The sequence below is a fragment of the Caretta caretta genome, chromosome 1 (assembly GCF_965140235.1).
Source record: "Caretta caretta isolate rCarCar2 chromosome 1, rCarCar1.hap1, whole genome shotgun sequence".
Taxonomy (NCBI): Eukaryota; Metazoa; Chordata; order Testudines; family Cheloniidae; genus Caretta; species Caretta caretta.
In genome coordinates this window covers 210,892,120-210,908,488 of record NC_134206.1, presented here as the reverse complement: position 1 = coordinate 210,908,488, position 16,369 = coordinate 210,892,120, and the positions used below count along the sequence as shown (strand labels likewise).

Genomic DNA, 16,369 nt, shown 5'->3' with positions numbered 1-16,369 from the left:
TTGTGCTGATCTAATATAAACAATATGAGATATAAATGAATCAGAGAAATTCTGGAAACAGACATAGAAAGCAACATACGCCAACATCCATATTAGTTAACCGCCATGTTAGTTAATATCCGCTCCTGCAAAAGCCATGTCTTACCTCATGTCAAGGTTATGGAAAATAAGTAACTAAGACTCAAATGAACTCGGTGGAATTGTGACACAAAAGGTATCTTGAGACATATCCACCTTGACTTCCTCAGGACTCCTCTATTCTGGGAAGTACTCCCCAGACACTCTCAGGTAAAACTGGTTAATATCAGTGTCAAAAGTGTGATGGGGAATTCACAATACTCTGGATGCAGAGGAAGAAATGATTCCAGGATCAATGTTTCTACAAGGTAGCATACTCCTTACCCGCCCTTGCACATGCAATACTTTGTAAAAATCTGGGGTTTTGCGGTCAAGAAAAATTACTATAAAAATGATGCATGAAATATGGTGTGACAATCAGCTACTGTGGATTTAACCAAGGGATGGTGGTAAACGTCCTTGGATACGGAGTCACAGGAGAAGTCTGCTTCCATGACTGATTTTGTACATTTTGAATTTAAGGTGCTACCCTTCTAATTAATGCAGCAGGAATAATCCTCAACCTGCTCTTCTGGGATAGAAATAGAGTGTGGGAGTGACTGTGACCTGGCTGGCTCCATGTTGCCCTTTTTGGTTATAGCTGTGGCAGCTGCTCGCTGAACCATGCTTCTCTTTGCCAGCAATTCATTTCTTTCCCCTCCTGCTATCTGAGACCTGTTTAATAGCAGTGGTGTCCAAGGGAAAGAGTCAAGACCACATCATCTAAAAATCCAACAAATTGTGTCTAGTGCCCAGATCCTCAAAGGTATCCAGGCCCCTGACTCCCACTGGCTTCCTAAATACCTTTGAAGATCTGGGCCTGGGACCCTAACACTGTAGTGTCTCCCCTACCATTGGCAACAGGGGCCAGTGCTCAAATCTGACACTTTATTTCACTCTCTTCCACCAGTGTAGTGTCTCTCCCAAACCCCACCCACCTGCAGCTCACCTAACGGGGGAGAGGAAGCCCAGTACAGTACGTTATGTGTCATTCTTTAGCTACACACCAAGATGTGGATTCCAGATCTAGGGCTTGGGGTCTTGAAATAGACAACTGCTTAGAATATAAGACAGCACATTTGAATGTGTCGGTGGCGCTGGTATCCCTGGAAGCACCAGGGAAATCGTAAATACCTCAGTGCAGTTTATATACTGGTGTATTGACGTCACTCTGAGCATCAAGTTGCACATTCACATAAGCTGCAAGTGTGTTTGCTCGGGGATTGAAAAGAATCTATTTACTGCATTGAGTGAGATTTTTTTCTTCATCCCACAAAGGTTGAGAAATTTACACTAGAGCAACAATTCCCACAACAGTTGTATTTAGGCACTTTGACCTTATAGATTGGCAGTGTTGTTGTAGGCATGTTGTTCCCAGGATAGGAAAGAGACCTAAACTCACCTACAGGTAACGTGGCTTTGTCTATTATTGTTTCTGTGTGAGTTCATTCAAGAGAATAGTGATTGTCTATTTTCACCCACATTGTTGTTGGCACATTTAATGCACTGGATGAGATACACCACATGCTGTGATAGGAATGTGTAGGACCTATGAGTCTTAAAAGGTGTGTTGTGGGTGGTATTGATCATTGCAACAGTGGAGCTGTGTCTGCAGGTTTTACATCTGTTTTTCCGGCAGGGTGTGGTATTGGTGTGGGGGCAGCTTGGTTCTGATGATGAGGTTGGGGCAGTTGTTTGAAGGCCAGAAGGGGGATCAGGAAAGATTTATATCAATTATTGGCTGTAATTGTTTGATACCCCATGTATGGTTTCCAAGGTGGGATGATTGGTGACAACAACTAGGGGTGTGTGGTCAGTGAGTTATTTTGTTTTCTGTATTGAAACAGGTTCTCCCTGGGTATTTGGGTGTCCCTTTCCATGATGTGATCTACATCTCTGGTGTTGTGTCCTTGTTTAGTGGAGGGGGTGTTAAGAATGTTTAGGTGTGTATCCCAGACTTCCTTTACAGAGCATATTCTGTGGTATCTGAGTGCCTGGCTGTAGATCAGATTTCTTGGTATGTCTGGGTGGTTGCTGGATCTGTGGAGATAAGTGTGGTGATCTGAGGGTTTCTCGTCTATAACTGTGTCTCGTGTTCCATAGTTGAAGCTAACTGCCTGGACAATGCAATTGATGCTGGTGTGGCAGTGTTCTAGAGAGAGTTTCCTGGATGGGTTGTAGCTGTTGAAGTTATGGTGGAAATCTGTGAGGGAGTTTAGGTCATCCATCAAGAGGATGAAAATGTCATTGGTTTTAGGGTGTATTTTTCCAGAACTTCTTCCTCAAGGTGGCCCATGAAGATGCTGGCATATTGGGGAGCCATCGTAGTACCTGTGGCTATTCCCATGGTTTGGACAGTGTTTGTTGTTAAATATGAGGTTGCTGTGGGTGAGGGTAAAATGGATGAGTTTGGCTATATGTGTTGGGTACATTTCTTAGAGCTTTACATTATTCTGTAAGTATTTGAGGCAGGCAGTGATGCCATCATGGTGAGGGGGTGCTGGTGCATAGGGAGTTGACATCCATGGTGGCAAGGATGGTGTTCTGGGGGAGGTTGTTAATGTTGCAGAGTTTCTGGAGGAACTTGGTAGTGTCTTGGAGGAAACTTGCGGTGGTGAGCGGATTGAGGATGGTTTCTGAGAATCTTGAATTTGCTTGAGTGAGAGTGCCAGGGCCAGATACGATAGGTCTGCCTGGGTTCCCCTGTTTGGGTATCTTGGGAGGCAGATAGAAGTTCTGTGGGGAGGGTTTGTGGGGGATGACATTATAGCGCTTTTCTTGGAGCTGTTTGGGGAAAGATTTGACAGTGTCTTTAAATTCCTGTCTGACTTATGGTGTGGGGTGTGGTTTTTAGCTCTTTATAGTAGGTGGTGTCAGAGACTCATCTGTTTGTCTTGTTGACACAGTTATGGCAATTAGGAACTACAGTAGTGCCACCCTTTGTCTACTGGTTTGATCACTATCTGGTGCTTGGATTTTAGGGACTATCCCCTGAGCAGTAGAGAGACTGCGGTAGATGTCATGCATGTCTGAGGATTTCACAGTTGATTTTTTTCCCCTGAAGCAACCAATGTAATGATCCATTGTGTGGTTTTCTCCGCTGTGCGGTGTCCAGTTAGATGACTTTTTTCTTATGATTGCAGTGGATATGTGGTAGTTGTGAAAGATTTACTTAAGGCAGAGTTGGCGGAAGAATTCTTCTAGTTCTCTAGGTTAGTATTAGTAGAAAGCATCAAAGCAGGAGAGTGGGACAGTCAAGCTCATGGACTAAGCAGCTTCTAATGGAGGCATGTTTTGGGGAAATGTGGTGCTGAACCGTTGGTATTTGGGTAGATCCAGCACATTTCCTTACAGGCTCATCGTAAGTTAGCAGCAGTTACTGCTGGAATGAATATACCCTTCTGTTACATGCAACATGGAAACACAAACATAAATTTCAAAATCAGATTAATTTTATTTTCATTCATGTCTTGGCACTGGCGGTATGAGCTGGGAGTCTGCAGAAAGAGAAACAGAAGAGCCCATCCAAAGCCTCTCAAATCAAAATGGCTCCAGTGGATCAGCTATTTTTTTTTTCAGCTGATACTTGATGAGTTCTGGCTCCAGTGGGTCACGAGTTAAGGTTTGTACCACGTACAAGTGTACACACTCATCGGTGCTGTCGCTGATGGAGACCTGAAAGACAAGGAGAATGGGACAACCATGGACTAAGCAGATTCCAGTGAAAGGATGTTTTGGGGAGATGCAGTGCTGAACTTTTGAATAGTTACAAAATAAGAACTAAATCACACCCACTATCCTTCAATACCCTAAAGCTATAGAGACTGTCCCATTTCATACCACATGTGTGAGCAGAGACAGGCCTTTTTGTCCATGGTAGTGTGTCCCTGATGATCAGTGGAAGTAGAAATTTTATTCCACATTCACAAGGCTAAATTCCATTGGTATTCACAAATGCCACTTCCATTAGTTGCTCTGGCAGTTGCACCTATTTATGCCTGGACTGAATTTAGGCCAAAGTCTTTATACCCAAAAAATATCCTTCCCACTCAACTCCTTCATCTTCTGCTTTTTGCACATAACTGTGGGGATCTGAGTGAAGTCAATGTGAGTTTGCCTTCAGAAAATCTGATGGTTAAACCCAAAAGTTTTCCATCAGTTTTTCCAATGGGAAACTCTCTCATTGATTTCACTCGGATCCCATGCCTAGTCCGGCTGTGAAAGAATTAACCCCTTTTTTGCTGTAAGAAGGCCATAGCAGTTTTCAAAGACTCTCAGAAAGGGCAAAGAAAGTTGGAAAAAAGGAGACTTTTCATCAGCCTCTGTACAAGAAGTCAGTTGACTAAAGCCACAAAAGAGGCATGTAGTGGGAAGAAATCCTCCTGTTGGACTTTCCAAGGTCTAAGGGTCTATTTAAGTTTACAGAAAGGGCTGAAGATGTGTTTGGAATTTTTGTTGGATCTTTGCCGAGCTAACGACCATACCCAAAGCAAACCACCATCAGAGTGGAAATCAAGGCCCGGATGACTGGTGGATAGAAAGCTGGCTAGATTGTTGGGCTCAACGGGTAGTGATCAATGGCTCCATGTCTAGTTGGCAGCCGGTATCAAGCGGAGTGCCCCAAGGGTTGGTCCTGGGGCCGTTTTTGTTCAATAGCTTCATTAATGATCTGGAGGGTGGCATGGATTGCATCCTCAGCAAGTTTGCAGATGACACTAAACTGGGAGGAGTGGTAGATAGGCTGGAGGGTAGGGATAGGATACAGAGGGCCCTAGACAAATTAGAGGATTGGGCCAAAAGAAATCTGATGAGGTTCAACAAGGACAAGAGCAGAGTCCTGCACTTAGGACGGAAGAATCCCATGCACCACTACAGACTAGGGACCGAATGGCTAAGCAGCAGTTCTGCAGAAGAGGACCTAGGGGTTACAGTGGACGAGAAGCTGGATATGAGTCAACAGTGTGCCCTTGTTGCCAAGAAGCCTAATGGCATTTTGGGATGTATAAGTAGGGGCGTTGGCAGCAGATCAAGGGACGTGATCTTTCCCCTCTATTTGACATTGGTGAGGCCTCATCTGGAGTACTGTGTCCAGTTTTGGGCCCCACACTGCAAGAAGGATGTGGAAAAATTGGAAAGAGTCCAGCGGAGGGCAACAAAAATGATTAGGGGACTGGAACACATGACTTATGAGGAGAGGCTGAGGGAACTGGGATTGTTTTGTCCGCAGAAGAGAAGAATGAGGGGGGATTTGATAGCTGCTTTCAACTACCTGAAAGGGGGTTCCAAAGAGGATGGATCTAAACTGCTCTCAGTGGTAGTGGATGACACAAGGAGTAATGGTCTCAAGTTGCAGTGGGGGAGGTTTAGGTTGGATATTAGGAAAAACTTTTTCACTCGGAGGGTGGTGAAGCACTGGAATATGTTACCTAGGCAGGTGGTGAAATCTCCTTCCTTTGAGGCTTTTAAGGTCAGGCTTGGCAAAGCTCTGGCTGGGATGATTTAGTTGGGGACTGGCCCTGCATTGAGCAGGGGGTTGGACTAGATGACCTCCTGAGGTCCCTTCCAACCCTGATATTCTATGATTTAGGACACAAAGCCCTTTCCTCAGTATTTCCTGTTGGCTAACTTAGGCAGCTCCTCAGTCAGTGAGCAGATTTTTGTGAATCCCAGTCTTAGGTACCTAGCTTTCCCCATCCATTCTGTAGGGAACCTGAACACCTAATTCAGGGTTTGTGAATTCCACAAGGTTACTTGGTGCCTAGAATTTAGGCACTGAAATGCCCAGATACCATAGAAAACCTCTCTATCCAAGTCCTTCAAGCAACTGCCCTCATTGACAATCCAGTGGGAAACTTTGCACGTTGGAAAAAATAACCCCAACTATACATACAATATGATGGGGGCTAACTTAACTACAACTAATCGGGAAAAAGATCTTGGAGTTATCGTGGATAGTTCTCTGAAGACATCCATGCAGTGTGCAGCGGCAGTCAAAAAAGCAAACGGGATGTTAGGAATCATTTTAAAAGGGATAGAGAATAAGACGGAGAATATCTTAACGCCCTTATAAATCCATGGTTCGCCCACATCTTGAATACTGCACACAGATGTGGTCTCCTCATCTCAAAAAAGATATACTGGCATTAGAAAAGGTTCAGAGAAGGGCAACTAAAATGATTAGGGGTTTGGAACGGGTCCCATATGAGGAGAGATTAAAGAGGCTAGGACTTTTCATCTTGGAAAAGAGACTAAGGGGGGATATGATAGAGGTATATAAAATCATGAGTGGTATAGAGAAAGTGAATAAGGAAAAGTTATTTACTTGTTCCCATAATATAAGAACTGGGGGCCACCAAATGAAATTAATGAGCAGCAGGTTTAAAACAAATAAAAGGAAGTTCTTCTTCACTCAGCGCACAGTCAACCTGTGGAACTCCTTGCATGAGGAGGTTGTGAAGGCTAGGACTATAACAGGGTTTAAAAAAGAACTGGATAAATGACCCCTACGTTCTTCAACGAGAACACTTGACAAAATCCCCCACTTCTTCCATCCTACATTGATTAGTCACCTTAATGAGGTAGTGTGTTCCACCACACAGGGTCAGCTGTCTACATATTACAGCTACAAAGACTGGATATTCCTTATGTACTTTTTCTTCCAGCTGTGGCTTCACCTATAAAAAAGAAAGAGGGTTAGGTGTTGTAATGGGGTCATCATATCCCTTCTCATCATATGTCTACAGCCTCCGTTTCCCCTTCTCAGAATGCACATAGACCTACATACAACATTTGCTTTCTTTGGGCCTTGCTTATTAATAAACAATTCAACTCAACTCAGATCTTCCAGCCTTACTCGCTAGGCTCCACAGTTCCTTGCAGCCAGGCTTCACAGCCCTGTCAAAACTAGGATTGCTGCCTGGCCTTTCCTGAAATACCTCTCACCTGAAGCTCCTGCTCTTTGCAAACATCTCCCACCAAAACCCATATCCATCCACTGGTCCTCAGAGTCTGTCTGGCCCAGCTCCCTCTTAAAGGAGGCACCACCTCCAGTTTGCCATCACATGACACTAGGTCACTGTGACACAGAGGCCCATTGGTGCCAACAGGCAAAGGGTTCACTGTTCTTTACAAGCAACCCCTGTCTCAGACCTGACAAACTCACTACACCTAACACACTTCTTTCATGGTATTTATCCATGAAGTGTAGCATGTGAGGTCCCTGTTGAAAATTTGTAACATCAATACCCATAAGCATTGTGAGATGTTTCCATGGGTGATATTTAAGGACTAATTTAGCTATATTGAAAATTATGCCCTTATGGTTTTGGAGGGAAAGTGAATCACCAGAGAATAATATGTCTCAGTCATAGCCAATTCAAGCAGGAGGGAATTTTCACCTGTCTTGGGCTAGCCGATTATATATTGCATTATTGTCTGCCTTGGCACCAACCCAGAAAAGCAATGGGAAATCATGAAAGACAAACTAAGCATCAAAACCAGTTGCAAGTGAAAAGGAACAATATGATAGTGAGTGGATCGCCCTGTCTGTGGATAAAAACAGAAGACTGATTCAGTATATCACAGGGTGGAGAAAGACACTCTGCATCCATTCACTGAGGTAGCACCTTGATGAGTGGGGGAGCTTCCTGCAAGACTGGGTCTTTGTGGCTAACAAATGCTGTAAAAGACTGAACTGTGTGGTGAGAATTTTTTCTATTAAATAGGAAAGGTAACTATTAATAAGTGTTTTAAGATTTTCTTTTATATGGAACCAATTGTTTCCATCACTCACACTTTATTCCTGGAGGAATTCTGCGCTACTGCATGCCTGCATGATTAATGAGCCATGCATATTTTAAATTTTTTCTGCGAAGAAAAAAGCTGCTGCTGCAATATTGCTGCCCTTCCACCTTTTGCCCACCAGAGGGCGCTGTGGCACTAGAACAGCAGCAGGTCCCAGCAGAAGATAACTTCTCCAGTTTCTCCTTTAGCCCACCACAGGGTGCTGTGGTGATAGAACACAGCAGCAGCTCCCAGTCAGCTATGGAAGAGAAAGAGCCTGCCTTCTTTGCAGCACCTGTCAGGCCAGGTCAGAAGATAGTGGCTACGGGGAGACAGACAGCATGGGTTGCTGGCGAGGGGTTAGACAGGGGCTCATAAAGGCTCTTGGGGGAGGACATACTGGGGCAGGGGATGAATGGGAGTGGAGGCACAGGGCCACAGGTGGGAGGGAGGTGCAGGGCCACCTGATGGGGTAGGGCTGCAGAGCTACATAGGGACAAAAGATGGCTGAATGGGGGCACAGAGATGCACAGGGACAGGGGGTGGTTGATTGGGTCACAGAGACACATGGGGATGAGGTGCAGGGACACATAGGGACAGGGGTGGCTGAGTGGGGGCACAGAGGCACATGAGAACAGGGGAAGGGGTACAGGGACACATAGGGACAGGAGAGTGGCTGGGTGGTGGCACACAGACACATAGGGACAGAGGGAGGAGGTGCAGGGCAACATGGGGATGGGGGGAGTGGATGTCTGAGTGGGGGTGGAGGGACACGTGTGGACGGGGGTGCAAGGACACATGTGGGTGGAGGATTACATGGGGACAGGGGCAGATGTGCCTGACTGAAAGGGAGAGGCTAGGGGTCAATCAGGCTCTGCATGGGGAAGCTCCCTAACAATCCCTCCCCGAGCCCTCAAAAAAACTATTCCATACTTTTCCCACCCATACCCAACAACCCTCCAAGTTCACATCCAGCCTCCTTCCCAGCAATTTACTTCCCTCTCCCTCACCTCCTCTGTTACCCCTGACTCCGCCAAGCCTTTGCACTGCTTCTGAGGGGTGCGGGAAATATGGTTCTCTATTGTAGTTTAAATGAATTATTACTCAGCGTTCTGTATTAATATGCCTAGTAAGGAATCTATTTGTCAAAAAACATTTCCTGAATTCTTTTTGTTGTCTGTATGGTTACAGACATACTTGCTGACAGGCATTTTGAAATAAATGACCAAAATAATTGAAACTAGTGTGATTATATTGTGTTATTTTGACAAACAAAATGTGCAGAATTTTGCAGAATTTTAAAATATTGTGCGCAGAATTTAATCTTTGTTGCAAAATTTTTAATTTTTTGGTGCACAATTTCCCCAGGAGTAACACTTGTGTCTATTTGAATCTGTTGTTCCTTAAATATTTTGTTTGTTTGTTTTATTGAAAGTGAACTCAAGTGGTGGGTGTGCTACACAAGTAGTAATCTAAGGTAAAACTGGGGTCCAATGTTCCTTTTGGAATGGAAGATCTGGAATTTCTGTGGGTATCTGGGGATCAGGGGCTGGATGTCACAGGGGGACACTTTGAAGGGACTCAGGGGCTAGGGTGTATCTATTTGTCAATCTGCAGGGCAACGGAAGGGCTGGCACAGCCCAGAGGAGGGTGCCTGAGTGGCTGACGGGCTGGTTGTGTGAGATAGCTAACAGCCAGCTGGCAAAGGCAGGACTCCTTTTTGCAGGAGGCAGATTTAGGTAGATGTGTTTATGCATAGGAGCAACTTTAAATGCTGTGGATTTTTAAAACTTGTTCAGTGCCAGTACTTCAAAAATATGATGTGGAATAAGGAGTGTTTCCCACTGTAACATATAGCTGAAGCGAAGGGAGGTTTAGAGCTCATCAGTGAATTGACAGTGACATTATCAATGACCTTTTCAAAGGCTAAGTACCAACTGTGACAGTTCAGAGCAACTGCACCTGCAGTCCCCCCTTGTGTCCACCAAGGGCACCCATTCGAGTCCCCCAGCTCCTCAACCGTCACCTCCCTTGGGCAAAGGCAAAGGCCCATGTCTCTCTCCCTCCTGACCAGCATGTTCAGGCTGCACAGCTTCTTGAGCTACCCTGTCATATCTCCAGCAAGCCAGACTGCCTAAACAGACCAGCCTCTGTGCTGCTTTCTCTACACAGGCTATGAACAGTGGCGTGCCAGCAGTGACAGGTTATCACACAGCTCTTTCTAAGCAGGCATATTTATTCTTAAGGTAAAACATTAACACAATGAAAACATACAAACTCGCTAGCAAGTTCACCAGAGGTAACTCTAGCTCCACCCTAGGGCTCTGGTAGGTTAAGTCCTTCCACAAGGATTGTGCCCCACCACTTGAACGGAAGGTCCGTTCCCTTTGCTGGATCAGAAAAAAGGCCATGAGTCAGTTAAAACTCAGGCTATTTATCCAAAAATCTTTTTTTTGTCTGTTGGTCTGTGGAGAATCCAGTTTGTACCAGTAAATGCAAGCTTCTCTCCAGCTGGTGGTACCTCTCTGGAGGTGTTACTACCTGAGTGAATTTGCCTATCCATCCCCCACAGTTCTTAGTTCCTGGAGGGCTGTTGTTCCCCTCCCGCATGGAATTATTTACAATCCCTCAATAGTACATAAACTTTTGCATTTTTAATACAATGAATGCCTAAAATACTTCAACTTAATTCCAGGAGGTAAGTCCTGGCTAGTGTCATATCTGTTACAACTAAGTCACTTTTGAAAATTTTCCCTAAGATGCCTATGATCAGCCTCACCTGATGACACCTAAAACCCTGTCTACACAGGTGCTTCTACGACTACTACACTGCTACTACCAGAGAAACTGCACTGGTAGTTTATTAGGCAGTGAAGACTTTTTCGTTCATATATTGCTATCTGCACCACAGCTGTGAATGTCTCTAGCGCTCCCAGAAGACTGGAAAGCAGAAGGTCAGAAGACTGGAAGAAAACTAATGTGCCAGTATTTCAAAAGGATCAATGTGATAACCCAGACCACTATAAGCCTGCCAGTCTGACATCAATCTCAGGCAAGATATTGGAGCAGATGATACGGACTTGATTAATAAAGAATTAAAAGGGGATAATATACTTAATGCCAATCAACGTGGCTTTATGGAAAATAGATTCTGTCAGACTAACTTGATATCCTTTTTTGATGAGATTATAAATTTGGTTGATAAGGGTAATAGAGTTTATGTAATAGACCTAGACTTCTGTACGGCATTATACCTGGTACCACATGACATTTTGATTAAAAAACTAGAATGATACAAAATTAACATGGCACACATTACATTGATTAAAAGATGGAAAAGTTCTATGCCTGTGTTATACAGGAGGTCAGACTAGATGGTCCCTTCGGGCCTTGGTAGATACGAATCTAAGAATTTCACGGACTTGACTTAGTGCAGTCCCTTTCGAAGCAATTTTTCCATGCCACATACTGCATGCTTCTAATCAATCAAGAGGGCTTCCATTTTCAGTGCTGGATGTTAGATTTTAAAGTAAGTTGTAGCTTCATTCCCTAATCTCTCTAGAATTGGCTTTAAAGACGTACACTTTTGTTACATTTGTTTCTGTTGTCTATCTTTCATTGCATGCCACTCACCTTGTTAGTAATTTCTTGGATTTGTGGGGTTGCACGCAAGGCCTCCGACCATTCTCCAGTATTTTCTGATGACATGCTGGAAAACTTTGACAAGGAAGATCTAGAGCAAATGTAATCAGAGAATAGTCAAAGATCTGATATTACGTAGTCACATAATCATGTGATTTGTATATGTGGAGTTTACCATCATCAGGTTTGAGGAGGGGAGAGAAGGGAACAAAGGAACAACACAAAACAAAAGCAAAATTTTTGTATTGTTAATAGTAAGGGAAAGAGCACTTTAAATATCACTATGTGTAAAATGCTCTGTGAACACATGAAAAGCAGAAAAAAAATAACACCCAACTCCCATAGTTATGGTGATTGGTTCAGCCTGAGATGGTAATTTCTGGACTTATCACCAGTTTGAGCACATGTAATGGGTGGGTGACTGTTCTTGTGCTTAGGGAAGTGATTGTAAACACTGAGCTATGCCCAAGTATATCCCAACGTTAGCCTTAAAACTACCACACGTTCTCCCTTGTTTTCATTGCAGCAATTCCTGTTTAACTTAAAATGTGGTTTTCTCTGTATTCTTAGATGGGCAAAGGCAGTAGGCCTTTTATTGTAATGATTTTATTTCTCTATTTTTCATTACAAAGCGGAAAGATTTTCCATTTCTTTAAAGGACAGAAATAAGAGTGCTGATATATGCTGCCTCCTTACCTCTCCCCATCCCCTTCCCCCCGACCCCTGTGTTGTAGTTTTTATTTGCAGAAATATGACCCACACTTCAAAAGGAGCATGCAGGGAAATTTCTCTCTCAAAATTTTTATAAAACCTATGGACGTTTAGCAATTAGTCATCTTTGTTTTCAGTTTTTGGCCAGGAATAAGGTGTTCTTTTTCTGCATAATTCCTTACTAATCTTTAGAAGAATGTCCCTTATTCCATTTACTCAAAGTAATATATTTCTTCACAGCCTTTTATATTTATTGGAAATTAGCACCTATTGGCTTAAACTTTATCAGAGGCCTCTTAATTTTAGTAAAGTTTTTGAAGGACAGATAAATTTAAAAGAATATTTTAGCAAAACATACAACACACAAACACAACACCCGCCCACCCCCTATTCTGCCCTATTTCCCAAAACAATTCAGCATCTATTCAAGCCAACTTGTGTCCTATTTGACAGATAAACCATTGAAAACACACATTCAAAATAACTGTAGCCACAGAGGGAGGCCACACCGCCTCGCTGTGCCACCTAGCAGTTGATGCCAAAGGAGGGGGATTAGCTTGGTAAGTGTCAGCAAAGAGTCTAGGGCCCTGGCCTCTTGGGGTGGGGCAGAGCAACTGGCAGTGTTTAGCCCACCTGCCTGACTGGGACAGACAGCAAACACAGTCAGGCTCAAGCCCTCTGGGTGGGGCAGAGCAGTAGCAGTCGATGGCCCAGTTCTCTGGCTGGGGCAGACAGCAGACAAACACAGGCCGTCCGGCCTAAGGTGGTTAGGCACCACCCCATGGGTAGGGTTGGCAGCAGGGGATAGGGGGACCCTGGCCCACCCTACTCCACCAGCTCCCAGCCCAGGGTCCTATTAGTGGTGGGGAATCCTGCCACGGGGTCAGTGGGGATCCTGCGGAAACATGCTGACTGTGGTTTCAGCAACACAACGGGACTAATGTCCAGTTTACCTGGGCTACTTTCTACCCCTACCTCTTTGCAGGGTTTTGTTGCTCCTGGGTCCTCAGTCTCCTTTGGGTACACGGCATCCAGCAGTCCCAGCAGCTCCTCGGGGTACTTGGCCAACGGCAGTCTTAGCAGCTCCTCTTCCTCTGGGTCCTGCTCCACGGGCAGAGGTTGGCACAGCTCGGTCCCTGGTGCAGGGGCCAGCAGCAAAGCAGAGGCATCCAGCTCCTTCCCTGATTCTGGCTCAACTTAGCTGGAGGTCCTGCCTCTTATACTTCCTGTTCCCTCCCTCTGCTTCCAGCATGAGGGGCAGACCCGGCCGGGCTCCACACACGAGAGGGTGGGGCGTGGTTCCTCCCTGTCAGCCTGGGAGGGAGGCCACTCCACCTCACTACGTATTTTATAGATAAATCACCCATTCACACACACATTCATATTTGTTGTTCAGGATTGTTTTATACCAAACACGCAATACATACAGCCTAACTTAAAAGAAATCTAACTATGTAAAATTAGCTAATACACCCCATGTAGACAAAATTATGGTTTTGTTTAAGCTATTTTATGTAAAACAGTTGATTGCACATTTTTATCAGGGATAAGGCTACTGCTATTCCCCCTTGTGACACTGCACCCCATACTCTTCATAGAGATATTATGATATGATTATGGCATAATTATGATGTATTTTATGCAAGATCAGTTGTGAGATAGCATTGAAAAGGTTATGATTTACTGAACATGATTACCCTATTTGCATACATGTATCATTTTTGTATCTGAAGTTAGGAATATTGACTATGTATCTGTGTTACAAATGTGTTTTCCCCGGGAAACACCCACTGGGCAAAAGGTGCTCAGTCTAGATGGCTGGCAGGAAAGGGCCCATTCAGGTTAATGAGCCATTAGAAGAAAAAAATAGGTCTTAGAAGAAACTTATCTCCCACTGAGGGGCCTTCCTGAGTATGCTACAAACAGCCTCCGATTCATGGCTGCTGTGACACTACAGGAACATGTGACCAGGTCACCTGGGACTGGACTTCATCTTGGGATATCAGCATGGCTGGTATGGGAACCAAGTTTGGAAACAAAAGGTTCCTGCCATATGCAAAGTCTATTTCAGGCAGGGGTGTGACATAATTGAGGTTTTTCACTGACTCCCCTGCCAAAGAGACTCCTGGAAACACCTGAGGAACAAAGACTGAACTGGGGCAAGTGCTGGATCCAGGTTAGAGGAATTTTTAGCCTGTGAGTGGAACACCTGGGGATTCCAAGCTGTAAGTTAGTGCAGCTTGCCCCCTTAAGAATATGCAACCTGCTTGTATCATCACTAGGGTGAGGATTTGCTATTCATATCCCATCTATGTAGTATATTAAACTTAGTTTCTGTCTTTTGTTTATTTGCTAGGTAATCTGCTTTGATCTGTTTGCTATCCCTTATAATCACTTAAAATCTATCTTTTGAAATTAATAAACTTGTTTTATGTTTTAATCCAAACCAGTGAGCATTTAACTAAGGTGTCTGGGAAAAAATCTTAGCTCAGTTACCACAAGTGTACATGGTCCTCTTCACATTGAGGGAGAGGCGGACTGTGTGTTAAACCCATATACTGGCTAGATTGGACCTGGAGCAGGATGTTACTGCGCTGGGGTCCTAAGATGGGAGGCTGGTGGTTAGAGAGCCTGCATGTAACTGCAGCTGGGTGTGTCCCTACCTTTGTGAATGCTGGTGAAAGTGCAAGCCTGGAGGGCTTTGCAACTTGTCACAGCAGCACAGTGTGAGAGGGAGCCCAGTCTGGTAGTCAACGGGCTCAGGGATACCCCAGTTCCAGATGGCACCCCACAGGCAACCCGTCCCACCCCTCAACACACACATGCACACAGCACCAATGTCCACCCATCGCTCCTCCTTTCCAAAACAATTAAGCATACACTCAAGCCATCTTGCATAAATAAACCACCCTACACATACATTCAAACTTGTTTTATAGTTAAGGTGAACACACACATTTGTACTTGCTGTTCAACATTATATTATACAAAACACGGCCTAACTTACAATCTGTAATTACCTACAGGGCTCTTCTGTGTAGTAGAGCAGTGGGTTTCAACCTTTCCAGACCACTGTACCTCTTTCAGGAGTCTGATTTATCCTGTGTACCCCCAACTTTCACCTCATTTAAAAACTCCTTGCTTATAAAATCAGACATAAAAATGCAAAATGTCACAGCACGCTATTACTGAAAAATTGAAATTACTGAATTTTTTTTTCTCATTTTTACCATATAATTATAAAATAAATTGACTGGAAGATAATTCTTGTACTTACATTTCAGTGGGATACTTGAGTCTGTTTTTCACTTTTCAGAGGAACAGCCGTGTTAGTCTGTATTCGCAAAAAGAAAAGGAGTACTTGTGGCACCTTAGAGACTAACCAATTTATTTGAGCATGAGCTTTCGTGAGCTACAGCTCACTTCATGAAGTGAGCTGTAGCTCACGAAAGCTCATGCTCAAATAAATTGGTTAGTCTCTAAGGTGCCACAAGTACTCCTTTTCTTTTTGTTTTTCACTTGTGAGCCTTGTCATTCTGGGAGGCAGTGAAACGACAGCAACAATTAAGGTTTTTCTCTACATTGAGTCTGTTGCTACTCTTTGTCTTGATGGCAGTCAAGGTAGAAAATGAGACTTCACAAAGATATGTTGACCCAAAAGGTAACAGAACATCCAAAGCATGATTCCCAAGGTCAGTGAGCTCTTTCTGTACTAAACACCAGAACTGGGTTAGTGTGGAGTCATTAAACTTCATTCACAGCCCACGGTCTGAGGCCAGCTCAAGAAGATTTTCTTGCTGACTGGCATTGAGGTTACTGTGGCTAACATCTGACAAAATGAATGTCTGTCTTACGCAGTCAAGTTGAGCTGAGCTGTGTTCAATGTTGGGGGAATATGACTTGACCTCAGATGTCAAGTTGGCCAAATGATCTACTATTATTTCTTTAATTTTGCTCTATTGAATTTCTCCTGTGCCAACATCAGTGACATATGCATGGAGTAGTGGAAAACATGTGGAGTCTTTATCTGCACATGTGAACTTCCAGAATTCAGGTTTTTTGATCAAAGCATCCACATTGTCATAGAGATTCAGAATGTTAGAGTTGCGGGCTTGCA

General features: G+C 44.1%; 1 protein-coding gene across 1 annotated transcript; it reads right to left on the bottom strand.

The window, feature by feature from the left end:
- Positions 1–3,551: 3,551 nt before the first annotated feature.
- On the bottom strand, positions 3,552–13,506 carry LOC142069064 (leukocyte cysteine proteinase inhibitor 1-like). The gene is made up of 4 exons (XM_075119397.1): positions 13,228–13,506; positions 11,533–11,632; positions 6,687–6,791; positions 3,552–3,792 (listed from the first exon to the last, which is right to left on the bottom strand). Exons 1-4 carry the CDS (start codon positions 13,281–13,283, stop codon positions 3,658–3,660), a joined length of 396 nt encoding a protein of 131 aa, XP_074975498.1. The 5' UTR covers positions 13,284–13,506; the 3' UTR covers positions 3,552–3,657.
- Positions 13,507–16,369: the final 2,863 nt, after the last annotated feature.

What these genes read in the sequence shown, in the direction of transcription:
- LOC142069064 (XM_075119397.1), bottom strand. Translation starts at nt 13,283, where the DNA reads ATGCCGTGTACCCAAAGGAGACTGAGGACCCAGGAGCAACAAAACCCT. An exon ending in CAACAAAACCCTGCAAAGAG is followed by an intron (nt 11,633 to 13,227) that starts GTAGGGGTAGAA and finishes CATTTGCTCTAG; the next exon opens with ATCTTCCTTGTCAAAGTTTT. An exon ending in GAACACACTACCTCATTAAG is followed by an intron (nt 3,793 to 6,686) that starts GTGACTAATCAA and finishes CTTGTCTTTCAG; the next exon opens with GTCTCCATCAGCGACAGCAC.